A 16,388-nucleotide genomic window follows, 5' to 3' on the forward strand; every position below is an offset into this window, starting at 1 on the left:
GATTTTTCCTCCCTAGAGATAAAATCTAGGCCTCAGTTGTTTATCAGCTCCATATAAAATCTAGGCCTGTTTGTATATCAGCTCCAGATAAAATCTAGCCCTCAGTTGTATATCAACTCCAGGCCCAGAAAAGCAGGAAAAACAGACAAATGACGCAGTGATGCAGTGATTGCCTCAGGACGAGCTGCACTGAATAATAACCCTGCCCTGGTGCCAACCAACCAGCGCCACGTCCCTGAAAGAGCACACCGAGAAAGCTGATTGTTTTATTGAGACCCTTCCCTGAGGCTCCCCTAGGAACCCAGCATACCCTCAATGAAAAAGACCCCCGTGTGTGAGCACGCTGCACCATTCCTTCTTCCCCACCCTTCTGCAAGGGACCCCATGAGACTTGCAACTAGGGGGGCGATGGGTAGCGGCAGTTCATCCCAGGCTAATCCTCTGAATCTGTCTTCAAGATCCTCTTTTCTCTGACTTCCAAAGTAGCCCAGCCTAGGCTCTCCTATTGCTTCTTCTATGCCCTTCCTTATTTCACTGTCCTAAGTGTGTTTTTGCTGTGGACAATACATTTTTACTTGCTTTGCTTGCTGTAGTTTGTCTCTTGATTGAAACCTTTCCTCCAAGAAGACAAAAACCAGTCTCATCGTCTCACTGGTAACATAATGAGCAAAATAAACTCATAAACAAAGTAGAATCAGACTTATAGATAGGGTTCCAAGGCTGGGTAAAAAATGATTAAGCAAAAAACAAAACAAAACAAAAAAACCTCATAAACATGCTTCATAGTATGGTGATTACCAGAGGGAAAGGGGATGTGGGAGGCAGAAGAGGGTATAGAGGTGATAAATGGTGATAGAAAAAGGAAACTTGACTTGGGGTGGTGAACACACAATACAATATACAGATGATGCATTTTAGAATTGTACGCTTGAAACTGATATAATTTTATGAAATAACTAGAGACCCTGTGCATGAAAATTCATGAACTGGAGAGGGGTACCTCAGCCTGGCCGGCCCCCTCTCACAGACCAGGAGCCCTCAGGGGCAGGAGGGGCAATTAGGAGAAGGCAAAGCCCCCTCATATCTCTGCTGCTGCCACTGCAGGCATTGCAAGCCTCAGCTGGCCATGGTTACCTGAGCCTCGGGTGGCCCTGAGAAACTGGGCAGCTGCCATCCAAGGTTTGCCTGTACCTTATGCCAGCCCTGGGTGGCTGGGCAGCTGAAGGGACTGGAGGACTCTGGAGGCAGGCAGGGCTGAGGGAACTAGGGGCTGCCATCTTGTGGCTGTGGGCGTTACCATCTTTGAGGGCATGGCAGTCAATTAGCATATTCCCTCTTTATTAGATAGGATGTCACCCCAATGAATTTGGTAAAAAAATTCAGCTCTACTTTTTCCTACCTTTAGGAAATATTTTACTGAGAACTGTTATAGTTCTGGATTTACAGCAGTAAATAAAAGACATAAAATTCCTCCTCTTATAATGCTTGCATTCTCATGGGAGGAGAAAGACATAAAACAAAATAATGATAACTGAGATAGTGACAGGCAAACCAGAGAATAATATAGAAGTCTGAAAGATAATAAAACAGAAAAGTGACAGAAAGTGTGAGTAATTTATGACTGAGCACCTTAGCTTCTAGGTTTAGGTAATGATCTTTAGATAAAACCTAGGTAACTCAAATAGAGAATGGAACCCTTAAAACCAAAGCTAAATATCTACATAGCTCCATATGTAAATTTTTTGAGATGAAGGGAAACTGATAGTTGTTGGTAATTGACCATCAAAAGTGAGAGCTTAAACATACTTAATAGGATGCAACTCCAGAGAGGCCAGTGCTATTGAAGGGGAAGTTGAGGCACAAGACAACATTGAGAAAAGTCATTATTCAACTATGTTGCATGAATCAACAGATTATTAACTAGGTAAGTCCAAATTAATGAAATGTTATAATTTCTGCAGTATTCAGAACTAATAAAATACTATTTTCAATTTCTGAAAAACAGATTTGTAGTCTGAAAATTTTTCCCCCCAGTTTTCAAAAGAGATTCCACTTTAAAAGTATATGGGCATCTTAAATTGTATGTATTCAAACTCAGACGCTAGAATGATGAACTTTGACTCATTCTGTCTACTGAAGTAACCTCCCTTTCATTGGGTGGGGGTCAGTCACCATTCTTTTGTTCTTTCTTTGTGATCAGGGAGTTAACAACTATCTTCTTGCCATAGGCCATTAAGCAATGCAGTCTCTTCCTCAAACACCTTCAGTAAGGCACTATCAATAGACAAGAGTCAGATGCTGAGGGCTTCCATTACTAACCTTCATTTGTTTTACCTACAATAGAAGAGTAAATTAGCTATGCTTTTAAATAAACTTCATAAAATTTTACAATTCTTTCACTAATGGAAAATGGGAAGTCCCTGTTAAGCAAAAAAAAAAAAATCTACATTACAAACTATGCATGCTTATAAAAGCCCTTTATATTTAGCCTCATTCTTCCCACAAATAAGTACCTTAATCTGCTGATGGGCTATATTCATGAAAACAACTAAAACTTTTATAGACTCTGTGGGTGGAGAATAGAAGAAACTATAAAACTTCAATTACTTACATTAATAGAATGAACAACAAAGTACACATATTCATCTAGTTGATGCAGAAAAAAAAGCATTTTATAAAATTCAATATGCTTTCATGATAAAAATAAAGACACACTCAGCAAACGAGGGACAGAAGGAAAGTACTTCAACATCGTAAAGACCATATAGGAAAGCCTACAGGATCATCATATTTAATTGCTGAAAACGGAAAGCTTTTTAATTCAAGATCAGGAATAAGGCAAGCCTAATTGCTCACACCACCTCTATTCAACACAGTATTGGAAGTCCTAGCCAGAGCAATTAGGCAAGAAAAAGAAGGAAAATTCACCCAGATCACAAAGGAAGTAGTAAAAGCATCTGTTTGCTGATAGCAAATGTAAAAATATGTTTTAAAAAATCTAAAATTCCTGGTGTTGGCTTTACATACCAATCAAATATTTTTGTATTTTATGGCACGAATATTTGAAAATGCTTCCAGTTCTAATGTTAAACAAAGCTTTGTGAGAAATCATATAGAGGAAAGGAATTAAAAGTCAAAAGGTATAACCTGAGACTCCAACCTTGAGAAGGTGTTCCTGGCATAGTGCATGATGCTGTCAAAATCATATCCTTCTCCCAGGGAGTTCACTTCTCCAGGCTCCATCTTCAGAAAGTTGTACTCCTGACCTAAGAAGCCGTCACATATAACATTTCAGAAGCCTCCCAACAGGCAGAGAAGAGTGATTCCTGTGCCTGCACCTTCTCTTCACTAAGTGGCTAATCTCATGCATACTGTAATTACATGCTAACTCCCACATTGTGCAAAGGTACCCATCCAGAGCCGCTGTGTTAATATCACAATGAAAGTGTAATACTGAATTTCATTAATATGTTAAATATCACATTGAAAGTTCAATACTGAATTTCATTAATATGTTAATTTTGGCAAAAGAGTAGATTGTTTTCCTTCCTCTCAAAGTGTTGCCTTGTACATATTTCTTATTTCATTTGTTGGTGCCACCATGCATTCTGTTTCCTAAAAATAAAACCTTGAAGAGATTTCCTCAGATGGTGATGCTCCTCTTAAAATATTTTGAAAGATTATTCCTTTTTATTTCTCTTGACGTGCTACTTAACTGAGTCCTTAGTTATTTCAATATGACAATTGTTACCTTTCTCACTCACTTGCAATCATTTGTGTTTTGTGTTTTTCATCTCAGAATTTCCAACATCTAATAGTGCCTCAAGAAATAACTGTCACCAAATATGTGAGGGGTAAATAAATAGATCAATGCTGGAAATTCTAAAGAATTCAATGGTTGTAATTGAAACTGGCCATGAATAAGTTTAAAAAGACACATTTTTTACTTTGTTTACACTTGAAATACATACTATCTCATAGACAATTCCAAGCATTAAGATTTTTCTTCTGATAATTGAAATGTACTGATGTTTATGAAGTTATGAGAGTCAAAATGAACAAAAAGCTGTACACACATCAACTGTCAGAGAAAATTAAATTTAAATTTCAACTGCTGAAAACATTCTTAATATTTGTCTTTCGGGCAGTCAGGTTTAAGAAAAATCTAAGGAAACTATTTAGACTATCCAGGGATGAGTCATTTCCCTGGAATTTCTCCAAAAGTTGTCCCTAATATAATATAGATACCTATGGTAGCAGCCATATTTGATGGTAGACTCCAGACTCTTTCTAAATCCATACAACATAAATATAGAGCTAAGTATATAAAATGCTTTAAAACCTTTAATAGTATTTATGGTTCAATAGCCTACAGCCAATCTTGGAAAATACAAAGTTTAGAAATAAAAGCTAAAATCTTAAGGGGGCAGGGGGAAGTAACCCTTAAAAAACACATAAGATCATTTATTCTGAAGAGAAAAACACTAAAAATAGAACACCAGCATGGGTATTTTTCATAAACAAAACAAAACAAAACAACAGTTAATGTTTGTCAAGAATTAAATGATAACCAGTACAAACAGAACCAGAAGAAACTCAGTCACCCTGAACCCCAATTCTTACCTGGCTGGATGTTTTCTCTTATGATGGTTACATGGTTATCTCGGTCTGGTCGCGTGTGTTCATGCCAAAAGCCTATCACATGGCCCAATTCATGAACAACAATTCCAAATTTATCACAGTTCTTGCCAATGGAGATTGCCTGAGGTCCATTACCCCGCCGACCTACATAGGAGCAGCATCTGGAATAAAGAAGAAAGAGGAGATGGTGGTGGAAAGGGCAATGCTGAACGAATTAAAATATGATGTAACTTTCTTAAGAATTGTGATGAACTAAAAAGTCCATCACAGAGACAGAATAGATTTTTATTAATAATTATGGCTAATTTCTAGTACCCTGGTTAATTTTTATACAACAAAAGTCTCTAAACAATCACTTTAAGTGCTCTTATACTAACTCATATATTAGACATATGTCTTAAATCATTTTTAGGAGGAGATGAATTAGAAAATAAAATACAAATATTGATTAATGTACTATTGTACATATAAACGTAAGACTTATCAACTGACATTTCTAATATAATTTTTTATCTTCACTATCCATTATTATATTAATTTGTCAACACTGATATCTGGCAATAATCTATTATTTCAGTATTAAATATAAAAACAAAGTTTATTTTTCCTCTTTAGGAAAAACAGAATTAAATTTATTTATGAAAGATGTTGGTTAATAAATAAATATTTTTCCTACTTATAAACTGATGAACAAAAACAGATCCAGAGACAGAGAAACATCGATCAGATGCTCAAACCTCAGAGAGAAGGGGGCGAGAACAACCAAAGGACTTTTATGCATGCATATAAGTATAACCAATGGACATAGACACCAGGGGGGTGAGGGAATGTTTGGGAGGTGGGGGAGCCCCCACTAGGAGAATAAGGACACACATGTAATAACTTAATCAATAAAGAAAAATATATATATAAAAGAATTTCACAAATTTCAATTTCCAGAGTAAGTACATTTGATAGTCATTTTGGTTGTTCATAAATACAAACATTTGTCATTCTAATGGTTTCTGTGGGTATTTAAATGCCTAAATATTTTAACCTACACCTTCCAGTTAGATGAACTAATTTGACTTATTATTTATGAATCTATTATAACAGTTAATTATTGATTTCTATAAATCAATAATAGGAAGAGAAAACTGGTAGAGAAACAATCAGGGAGTTGTGTTTCTGCTCCTAGGTAGTTTTGTTTCAATAGTATGTTGTAATTCATACATAGATAGTCATTTAGTATATACCCAATAATAAAATATTAGATGTAAAAAACCCACAAAATGTACAGATTTTGGATAGATTTAAATATTTGCTGCCATATAGCAATAGTGACAAAAAAATGAGAAATCTGATAATTAGGTAGTAACTAAATTAACCACGCTGAGTCATTTTTTGCTGGTCATAACCACAAAAGAAAATACTTTGCATATCAAAACCTGGGAGATAATCAAGAAGAAGGGTCAATTTATTTAATGTCAAACACATTTTTTAGTGTAATTTCATCCATAGCCCTCTCCAATAAATAAGATGGGGTCCATATGGGAAGCAAAAAAATACATTTCACATTGACTTTTACAATAGTCTGTGAAAGTAGGAAAAAAACTGGTAATAGAACCCCTGACATATTTATTATAAATTTATAAATTGCCTCAGCTGACCACAGGCTCTTTCTTTTACTTAGAGGAACATCTAAAATACTTACAAAAACTCTTAAGATACTACGTGATCTTTCCCACACAAATGTCTTATCATCTCATCTCTTACTACTGTCCCATCTCTCACCCCACTCAGCTATGCGGCCCTGCGGTGCCTTTAGCCTGCAGACACGCTCTTGCTCATAGCCTCCTGGCTGCCTACTCCCTCCGGCAGGAACTCTGATCTCCCTTACCTGCCCATGTCTCACTTCTTCATGGTTTCCAGGTATTTGCACAAATGCCCTTTTGTCCTACATACATCGCTTTACTTTTTGTCCTAGAAGTTAGGGCTTATTAATACACTTATACCGTGTTTCCCCAAAAATAAGACCTAGCACATGGAAAGATAAGACATCCCCTGAAAATAAGACCTAGCGCAACTTTGGGAGAAAAAATTAATATAAGACACTGTCTTATTTTTGGGGATCAGGGTATTTCACTTATTTCTGTGTTTCTTTCTGCTTCCCCACCCTAGAATGTAAGAATGCTCTCTGTGGGCCCACAATTTAACATCTTTGTTCACTGCTGTATCTGCGGCCCCTAGAATACAGCCTGGCACATAGTAGGAGAACAGATTCGTGGTAACCAGTGGAAGGGACTGGGGGAGAAATGGGCAGAGGGGGTGAAATGGTATAAATTTCCAGTTTTAAGTTCTGAGGCTTTCAGTATTTTCCTTCAAGACCCCTTTAAATTCCTACATTCTTTTATTCTGAGTTACATACAATGTACTTTAGCTAATATGTAAGTTGTCAGTATTTTCTAGGTCCCTAGTTGTAAAGCAGTGCTGGGTGTTGAGGGACATGGAGATCAGCTAGCTGCCCTCATCACTGGTGATGAGCCTTAGGGGAACAGGCAGCAGAAATGTAGCCATGATAGCTGTGGATAAAGCAAAGCCCCTCTGTGGGCAGCTCAGAAATGGCTGAGAATAAAATGTGTGAAAGATGCCCACTGTTGGGAAATGAAAGTAAAGGCATTCTAAGCAACTAAAATATCATGAGCAAAAACATGAAGAAATGATGATCAATGGGGAATAGTAGTTTAGCAGGATCAAACAAGTGAACTGTAAAACTATGAAAAGAGCCAAATGAATGAAAGAAAATGAGTATGAATATGCATTTGTTGCAAACAGAAATTAAGCAATTAAATAACAAGTGACCGGTGCTTTGGATGTATTTGTTTTACAAAATTGAAGGGTGGGAAAGAAGAAAGATCTGAATACATTATGTGTTTAGAAATATGTAAGCTGAGTTACATCCTTTTCTATTAAATAACCAGAAAGAAGGACAGTCCAGATTTAGACCTTTTTAATATTAAATAGATATAAAAAATAGGAAGCATTTCAGAAGTAACCAAGCCTCATCAAGTTAAAATTAGAGTAACGTAAAAGAAAACATCACTTGAATAAGCCATAACTAAAAAATTATGGTGCTATCTAAAAATATATAGAAAAGAAATAATGTATCATTTTTTTAGCATCCTTTTTTATTAAATATATTTTATTGATTTTTTACAGAGAGGAAGGGAGAGAGATAGCTAGAAACGTCGATGAGAGAGAAACATCGACCAGCTGCCTCTTGCACACCCCCTACCAGGGATGTGCCCGCAACCAAGGTACATGCCCTTGACCGGAATCGAACCTGGGACCTTTCAGTCTGCAGACCAATGCTCTATCCACTGAGCCAAACTGGTTTCGGCTGTATCATTTTTCTTAATGTCACTCAAGGCCAAAATAAAATACGTAACTTTTAACTTAACTAATCTAAGAAAATATGATAGCACAAAGTCAAATAACAACCGTCCCACACCATACCTAGTGAAATATACTCCCCCTTGGGGGGCAAAAAAGAATAAGAATAATACATAATTAGGTCAAGAACTATTTCCTTCAAATAAGTTAATTATTTATTTTCATTTCCATATATAAAGTACACTAGAAAGTACCCAAATAGATAGAAGTGATTAGAGAAACTTCCTCTTCATAGAAGAATTTGAGCTAATCAATGTAGGAAGGATAAGAAAAGAACACCATTAGGAAAATCACTATTTTGCAATGGTGGGAACTTTTATGGTGGCAGGATGTGGCTGTCACCATTTTAATCTATTGATGCATTTTTAAAAAAAATCTTTATTGTTGAAAGTATTATATATGTCTCTCCCCCACCTGCATTACTTTTTGTAGGCTGCCTTCCTGACCACAGGCCTTCACCACACTATTGTCTGTGCCCACTGGTTATACACACATACATACAAATTCATTGACTGATCCCTTCCTACCCACCCAACCTTCCCTGCCTTCCCTCTGAGGCTCCACAGTCTGTTCCATGTCCAGGAGCTGAGCCTCCCAATGTGATGCAGGTGTAGGCAGCACACCCTGCCAAGTATTCTTAGCAAGCAAGCAAAGAGAAATTCAAGCTGAACTTAAATAAGTAAATATAAGTTCCACTAAATACAGGGAAGAAGAGTGCAAACTTTCCCAATAGGAAGCCTTTTACAGTATACCGCATTGCTCAAGAACGGCTATTACTGTATCTTGGCTAGATGATGAGATCTGTGGAGAGATGTGGTGGCAGAAGAAGCTTCCGAGGGAAGTTGTGGTAAGTTCACGGCATTCCTTAAACTCTATACCAAGGAATGTGGACTTTCTCCTCAGACGAGCACTTCCCAAAATAAACACCAAGATACTGATGTGTGTTTGTCACTTTTAAAAGGGTGAAATGGGTATTCCTTTTTAAAAGTAAGTTTGAGGACCCTGTTATTCTCTGTGCCTTTCCATTGGTTGAGAGGTAGTAATATTCATCAGCACACTGTGATAGAAATGGCTACCAAAACTTCACACAGCATTTCCACAAATGACAGGTGAGTTGTTTCGGAGAGAGTTTGTGTTATCACCCTGTAAGAAGCATGTCTAGAAAAGAATCCCATAATAGTGTGGTCTCTTGATGTGATCGGTATTTTGTGAAGATAATTCTAGTCAGTGAATTGGTAGGGCAACACGGCAGAGCAGCTGGGATAGATCAGGTGTGAGATGTCCTAGACATACGGTAAATGGACCAGGGCACTGACGTGGCACAGAAGTGCAAACCAAAAGACAGAGTGAATACCAGTGGGTTTTAGAGGGAGCACAGTAGAATCACTAGATGCTGCTGCTGACATTCCTAACTCAGGTGTGTAGAACATAGGCAATGCCACTTCAGAGTTAGGACACAAGGAAAAGCAGCTGGGGTCACGGAGGAATGCACTTGAGATACATGCATTAAGGTCAGTGGTCAAAGAATATATTTACTTAGAATATTTTCTTACGTAAAATGTATACTTTCTTATGGGCAGAACCCTAAGCACGTATTAGGAAATGAATCCTGCCTTTGGATTTCTTTCCCTTGTAAGTCATCCTTGTTCTACTCACCCGCAAGGCCTGTATGTGAATACGATGTAACTCTCTTCATCGCTTCTTTCAATGAAAGTCACGCATGTGTGCTTCTCCCAGTGCCTCATGGCCTGCTTGAACATGGCTCGCTGGCTGCCTGGAAAAACGGCATGATATTAACAAACAGTGTCTGCCCCGGAGAGGGTGGCCATACGTGGACTCCCCTCTCCCCGAGTCTGGCTGAGCAGTTCAGACGCCACCACTATGCTATCATCAACCAAAGAACACCAGCCTGGAGCTCCCCATGTGAGCCATTTTAAGAATGGACACTCACTCTATAATCAGAAGGGTCAGGCTGTACAATCTCCACAAATAGGTGTGGACAGGGCCCTGGGAACAGGGCATATGTGTTTCCTGTCAGTTGAAGAGAAGTCAGCATCCAGATTTAATGGACACATTTGAAACTCAGTGCCTGAGACTCTTACAAGTAAGTCAAGACCAAGTAAATGTTTCAATTACAAAACATTCTAAACTAACAACTGAGGTAAGGGGAGCATTTCTCAAGTTTGCTTTAATACTATCTTTTATAGGTTAATATTCCATAAAAATGTCCCCTTTATCTGTACGATAATTATTACTTCTTTGTCCCAATAGACAGGTGGGGGAGTATCTTACCAGTGAAGTTGCCTCCTATAACATAAGGAATAACACCTCCAGGCCATATTCTGTCTGTTCTTGATGTAGCAGCTCTAGGAACTCGATTTTTCTCGTTTTGCCCTGAAAATTTTAGAGGTACTTTTTCCTTAACTGTGCTGTTTCGCTCCAAGCCTGCAGGGACATTTGAAAGATTCTGTGAAACAAGTCCTTGGATCGGGAGTCATATACCTCTTAAAGGACAAACGTTAAAATGCCTTATTTACATATTTGTATAAGTATGAAGGCAAGCTTCATATAAATTAGTTACTTGAAGAAAGTATTGAAAGATTTAAGTGTATCACATTAAGTACATTTCTTAACGCTCTATGAGTAGATTCTCATGAATTTTTATACAATAGCCGACAATGAGCAGAAGTCAGGCAAACTTTGCAGGCCACAGAAAAGTTCCTTTATGTGAGTATTCTACTTTACTAGACCACTGGGAAATTCACCACCAAAACACATTGTTCCAAGAGTTCTATGATATTCAAAACTCTTCTTATTCCTGCTAAATCCTTCATCATTTTTAGCATTGATATTCTATAGTACAGATTAAAATTATGAATATTACATTATAGAGAAAGTGAAGGAAATAACATTAAGTCAGAGAAGGGCTCAGTCTCCTGATGGCGAGCTCCATTCCAATTTCCCCTGAACACACACCCAGGTGCACAGCAAAACCGGTGCACGGTGAATAGGTCGGCATAAAATGCAGTCTTTCCTGGAGTATCTTTCAAATCTGTAGTTATCATGTCTTGGTGGCCTTTCATAAATGTTTGCTGCTAAATTTGCAGAATTATTTTTTCTTATTCATCTATCACTGCCAACATAAATATCCTACGGCCAATATATACTTCAGACACAATAAATATTGAATATATGCCCTATGCCATATCCCTAAAGTATTTTCTAAAATTTTATTTTCCAATTGTAGTTTACATTCAATATTATTTTGTTTCAGTTTCAGGTGTATAGCATGTCTCTCTAATACCCTGGAGCAAATCATCTTTGCTTGGGAAAATTAAACTATCAATTTAAGGAGTTAGAATATGAAATTTGAACATTCTTAAAAAAAACACACCAACTCAAATCTATAAATAGGGGTTCATAAAATCAATATTAAAAATATTAACTAATTATGAAACCAGAGGGCAGTTTTTCTATATACGTTTTTGGAAGGGTCAAAATATTTCAGCTACTCTTTAAATCTAATAAATGTTTGTCAATTTAAGTGAATTTTACTTCAAGCAGCCATGAAATTTTTCATTCGATTAAAACTGATATAGTTCCATGGTTAATAAAACACCTTGGTGTGATAGTCCATTTGCTAGAAATAAACATTAACAACAATATAAATACCGAATGCGTTTTTAAATAAGGAGAGGCTGAAAATAAGTTAACAGAACATTGCAATTGTCCCCCATTAAGTTCTGAAGGCCTTACATCAGCTATCAACTAACAATAAAAACAAAGGACTCTTTCTTAGCATATATCCTTCACATACTTGGCATCATTATGGCAAACTGAACTGCTATGAGTATAATATTTACTGTACATCAAGTCAAGCGTCTGCAACTTTAAACATTGATATACCAGAGCCAATTCTTCTTATCCTGTCTATAAGCTGGTAAAGGGCCCCTCGTTTCTTTGACATACCATGGTCTCCATATCCACCTTAAAAATAAAAATAAAATAGTTAAATCAAACACTGTATTTTTAAGTTCTTTGTAAATAAACAATAGTAATAGGCTATATTAATTTCTCTCGGGGCATCTTTTTTTAAATGTGGTCTTAGAAAGTTAAAGTCATGAAAATCCATAAATCTTAGAAGAGGAACAATTATTCATTAGCAAATTTTGCTAACTAACACAGGCAGTGAGGGGCGATCCAGAAAGCACTCGACATGACTTTATTTGGACATATGGAAATTGAGTCATCTATTAGTAATTTGAAACATTTTTCTTCACTGTGGCAATGACATCACACAGGATGACAGCAAACTGTTCTGCCCTGTTGACTGCATTCTAGCTATTTCCCCAATGCAAGCTGAACATTTCAGATGCCAAATCAGCAAATGGAAATAAAAACAGTAAAAAAAAATGGAGAGCGTGAATTTTGTTCCAAAGTTATGATCAAATTTAAAAAAATAGATGTAAGTAATTTTATAACTTAAAAGGTAAAAGCAAGGGTCAAAATAAAGAAATATGTTTCTTGCAATTTTAACAGCAAAGACTAGAATGGGTAGATTCCTGTCAGAAGTCAGAAAACAAATTATTTTATGAAAATCAAGTCCTCTTATTCTAGGGTTTTAATAAAAATGCTCTCTCAACTTTACCTCCTAGTTTCCCTTCTTGAATTTTTAATAGACAAATTACAAAGAGGTATCATCGAGCAAACAACTAATATGAACACGAATGATATCAGAATAAGTGCAAATGAACTCATACCACTAGAGTGTGTTTTATGAGTCTCTTTGGGCTAAAACAGTAAAAGAGGACCAGAAATTCATAAAAACAGCAATCTGGATTTTGAAGTCTTGCCTCTCAATATCTGTTTTTCCCCCCTTGAAATTAAAACTGTAACGTAATGACCTAGATTGAAGCTAATAACAAAATAATAAAAATTATTACCATATAAGCCTTATCAAAAATCAATTAAGTCCTTATAAGGTAAATATGTTAGTGTGCTTGTTCACAGTCTAAGATTCTGTTTAATTATTTGCATTACATGGTCACATTTTTGCTGTGCCCTTTGAGAAAAATGTTTGAAATTTTTTTCACTGAACATTTTAGAAAGATGAGATAATACTTAAACATGTTCATTCCTGAACAGTTACAAGAAACATTTTTAAAGGATGGCATCTATATGTTTAAAGTGACCATTATGTAACAATTATGTTTCATATTCTATAGGACTGAAACAGATTATGAGAAATAAATGTCTTAGTATTAAGGTAATTAGGATTAGAGTAATTATAGACTTGAAAAAGAAAATGTTTCAAGGCTATCAAAGTGAACAATGTATTTAGGAATTTTGAATAATTTTTTATAGGCATTGAAATAAAATTTCATCTAGATAGTTAACTGGAATAGAAAAAGAAAATTAATGAAATAGGTGGTATTTCTCAGATATTCCAAAAACAAAATGAAAATATTCAAACTAAATAAATATTTATGGGAAAGATCATATATTTTGAAATTAGGAAAAAATAAATATAATCAATTTAATATAAACTAAAAGAAAGGAAAAAGATAAAGTAAAAAAAATAAAACAAAATACTTTTATATTGATATTTAACTGAATAATGCAAATTACTTTCAAACATGTACCTTTCACATATTCACTTAGAATATGTTGTTTTTATGATTGACAGTATAACCTGTTTTATGCTATTTACTTAAAATAATGGTAGTTTTCTTCAAACTATTATTGTTTCAGAGCTTAAATATAAATGAAATGACAAAATTAAATAGTTTTGCCATTTTTTAAGTCGCAGAAAATGAATGCTCCCAATATGAAGAGAGACAATGGGTTAAAGAAATGACCTGACTAAAGTTGAAGCTAACAAAAATTTATGTAAGAAATGAAATGTAACACAATAAATCAAAGATTTGCTGAGTTGTTTCGTTGCTCTCTTGTTAGAATCCTTTGTCTCTGTGGCCGGATTAAGTGTGAGATAGAAACTGGAGAATTGTCAATACACGTGTCCTACAGGAATGTACTATATGTGAGCACAGTGCAATGTAGTGTTCCTCCTATGTTTGGGATATGTCTCAGAAAAGGCTGTCCCTACATATAACAAAGGTTAGAGCATACAATTCTTAAAGTACTATGTATTATCATTTTAAATAAGTCTGTAAGTTGTATTATAATGTAAATTTAATATTTGTGATAGTGGTATTTTGATTATCCTATCTAATAAAAGAGTAATATGCAAATTGACTGCCACTCCAAGACACAAGATGCCCCATGTGGTCCAAGATAGCTGCCCCCATGTGGACACAAGATGGCTGCTACAAGATGGCCTGCAGGGGAGGGCAGTTGTGGGCAGTTAGGGGTGACCAGGCCAGTAGAGAAGGGCAGTTGGGGCAAACCAGGCCAGCAAGGGAGGGCAGTTGAGGGGGACCAGGCCTGCAGGGGAGGGCAGTTGGGGGCAACCAGGCCTTCAGGGGAGGGTAGTTAGGGGTGACCAGATTGGCAGGGGAGGGCAGTTGGGGGTGACCAGGTCAGCAGGAGAGGGAAGTTAGGGGCAACGGGGCCAGCCAGAGGACAGTTTAGCATCGATCAGGCTGGCAGGGGAGTGGTTAGGGGGTGATCATCTGGCAATCAGAGCAGTTAGGAGTAATCAGGCAGAGGTAGGTGAGCGGTTTGGAGCCAGCAGTCCTAGATTGTGAGAGAGATGTGCAATTGCCCGTTTAGGCCCAATCCCAAATAGGGCCTAAACGGGCAGTTTAATATCCCTCAAGGTGTCTCAGATTGGAGAGCGTGCAGGCTGGGCTGAGGGACAACCTCCTCTCTGCCCCATGCACAAATTTCATGCACCGAGCCCCTAATATAGAATAAGATCTTTATTTTTAAGAAGTGAATGCTAACCTACTTACTATAAAAATGCTGTGCAGTTTGCAATTAATTACTAAATGTTTTATGCATGCTTATGCATGTATACATGCATATACACACTGATCAAATATGATAAATGTAAGAATTATTGAATCATTAAGTGGGAATACCATTGTGGTGGTGACTCTTACAGTATCCTATCACCTTTTCCATATGTTTGAAATTTAGCATAATCAAAAGGTGCAAAAAAAGCAAATTGAAAAGAGATATTAATTAAAAGTAAAAAGTTTAAGCCAAATTTTGACTGCTGGATTGCACAAATCAACTATATATTTATTTTCCATAGAACAGAAGAAAATAAAAATAGTACTGGGTTTGAGGAAAGATTCAATGAGATCAAAAAGCACTACATTGAGTGAATTTTTTTACTTATAGCTTCAAAAAGAATTTTTAAAGTTGCAAATGTTCTCCAAAATATAATATAGAATAAAATCATATCAAGATAATATGAATAATTTTCAAATAACTTAAGATATTTCAAAATAAAAGTATTTTAAAATGAGAACGCAAACAACCTTTTAAATATTACAAGTTTCATATAGGCACAATTCAAGCATGTCAAACAACTATAATTAAAATTGTCTTCCGGGTTTTCATAAAAATTATATTAAAAGATAGATTAATTTTTCTAACTGAATTTTTCTAACTAAGTCTGGTATAATTACTCTATGGATACTTTACATTTTTCAACTTAATATTTGCAACTGGAAATGGGAGGCAACTGAATATAATGCTCAAGAGTGAAATTTGGCCTTCCTCGGAATTGAATTTTGGTACTGACTCAGACCCTTCCTGGCTGTGTGACAATAAGCAAACTATATAACCTTCTAAACCTCAGTCTCCACATTTGTAAATCACAATTACTATAGTATCTACCCTCTTGGATTTCTTAGGAGGATTCAAAGAGTTAATATCTCCAAAGCACTTAAACCAGGTCTGGTACATAGTAAACACCACAAACCTGTTGGTTAAATAAATTAACTAATGAAATAAAAAGTATGAGCAAATCTTTAATTTCTAAATAAGCTCATCTGTGTCCAGGAAATCAAAGTTGATCAGAGAGACATTATAGCATTTAAAGAGTACATTTTCTTCTAAATTAATGCAAATTGAAACCAATACAACCATACCTGTGGTATGTCCAAGTTTTTCAAAGGGGTTTTGTGTAAGGTCAATTGTTCTATCAATTTGAAAGATATTTAAGTCTTCATCATCTAAGGCAATATCACCCCAAAACACAGCTAAAAAAAAAAAAAGAAAAGTTCAATTAAAATGTAAAATATTTAAAAGCAAAATCAATGCAAGCAAGGTTCATTAAAAGACCAGCATAAGCTTCCCTATTTATTTGAGTCCAAAATTAATCAATTATTAAGTACTATCAG

At 36.0% G+C, this 16,388-nt stretch overlaps 1 protein-coding gene across 1 annotated transcript in view; it reads right to left on the reverse strand.

The window, feature by feature from the left end:
- Positions 1-16,388, reverse strand: part of TLL1 (tolloid like 1) — a 153,562-nt gene that overhangs the window by 67,632 nt on the left and 69,542 nt on the right. The window contains exons 2-7 of the mRNA XM_036424377.2: positions 16,137-16,247; positions 11,980-12,060; positions 10,366-10,518; positions 9,730-9,847; positions 4,624-4,802; positions 3,161-3,266 (exon numbers count right to left, since the gene is read on the reverse strand). Coding sequence (XP_036280270.1) covers positions 3,161-3,266; positions 4,624-4,802; positions 9,730-9,847; positions 10,366-10,518; positions 11,980-12,060; positions 16,137-16,247 — 748 coding nt within the window. The remainder of the gene's footprint in view (positions 1-3,160; positions 3,267-4,623; positions 4,803-9,729; positions 9,848-10,365; positions 10,519-11,979; positions 12,061-16,136; positions 16,248-16,388) is intronic.

Source organism: Pipistrellus kuhlii, unplaced genomic scaffold, assembly GCF_014108245.1.
Source record: "Pipistrellus kuhlii isolate mPipKuh1 unplaced genomic scaffold, mPipKuh1.p scaffold_m20_p_8, whole genome shotgun sequence".
Classification (NCBI taxonomy): Eukaryota; Metazoa; Chordata; class Mammalia; order Chiroptera; family Vespertilionidae; genus Pipistrellus; species Pipistrellus kuhlii.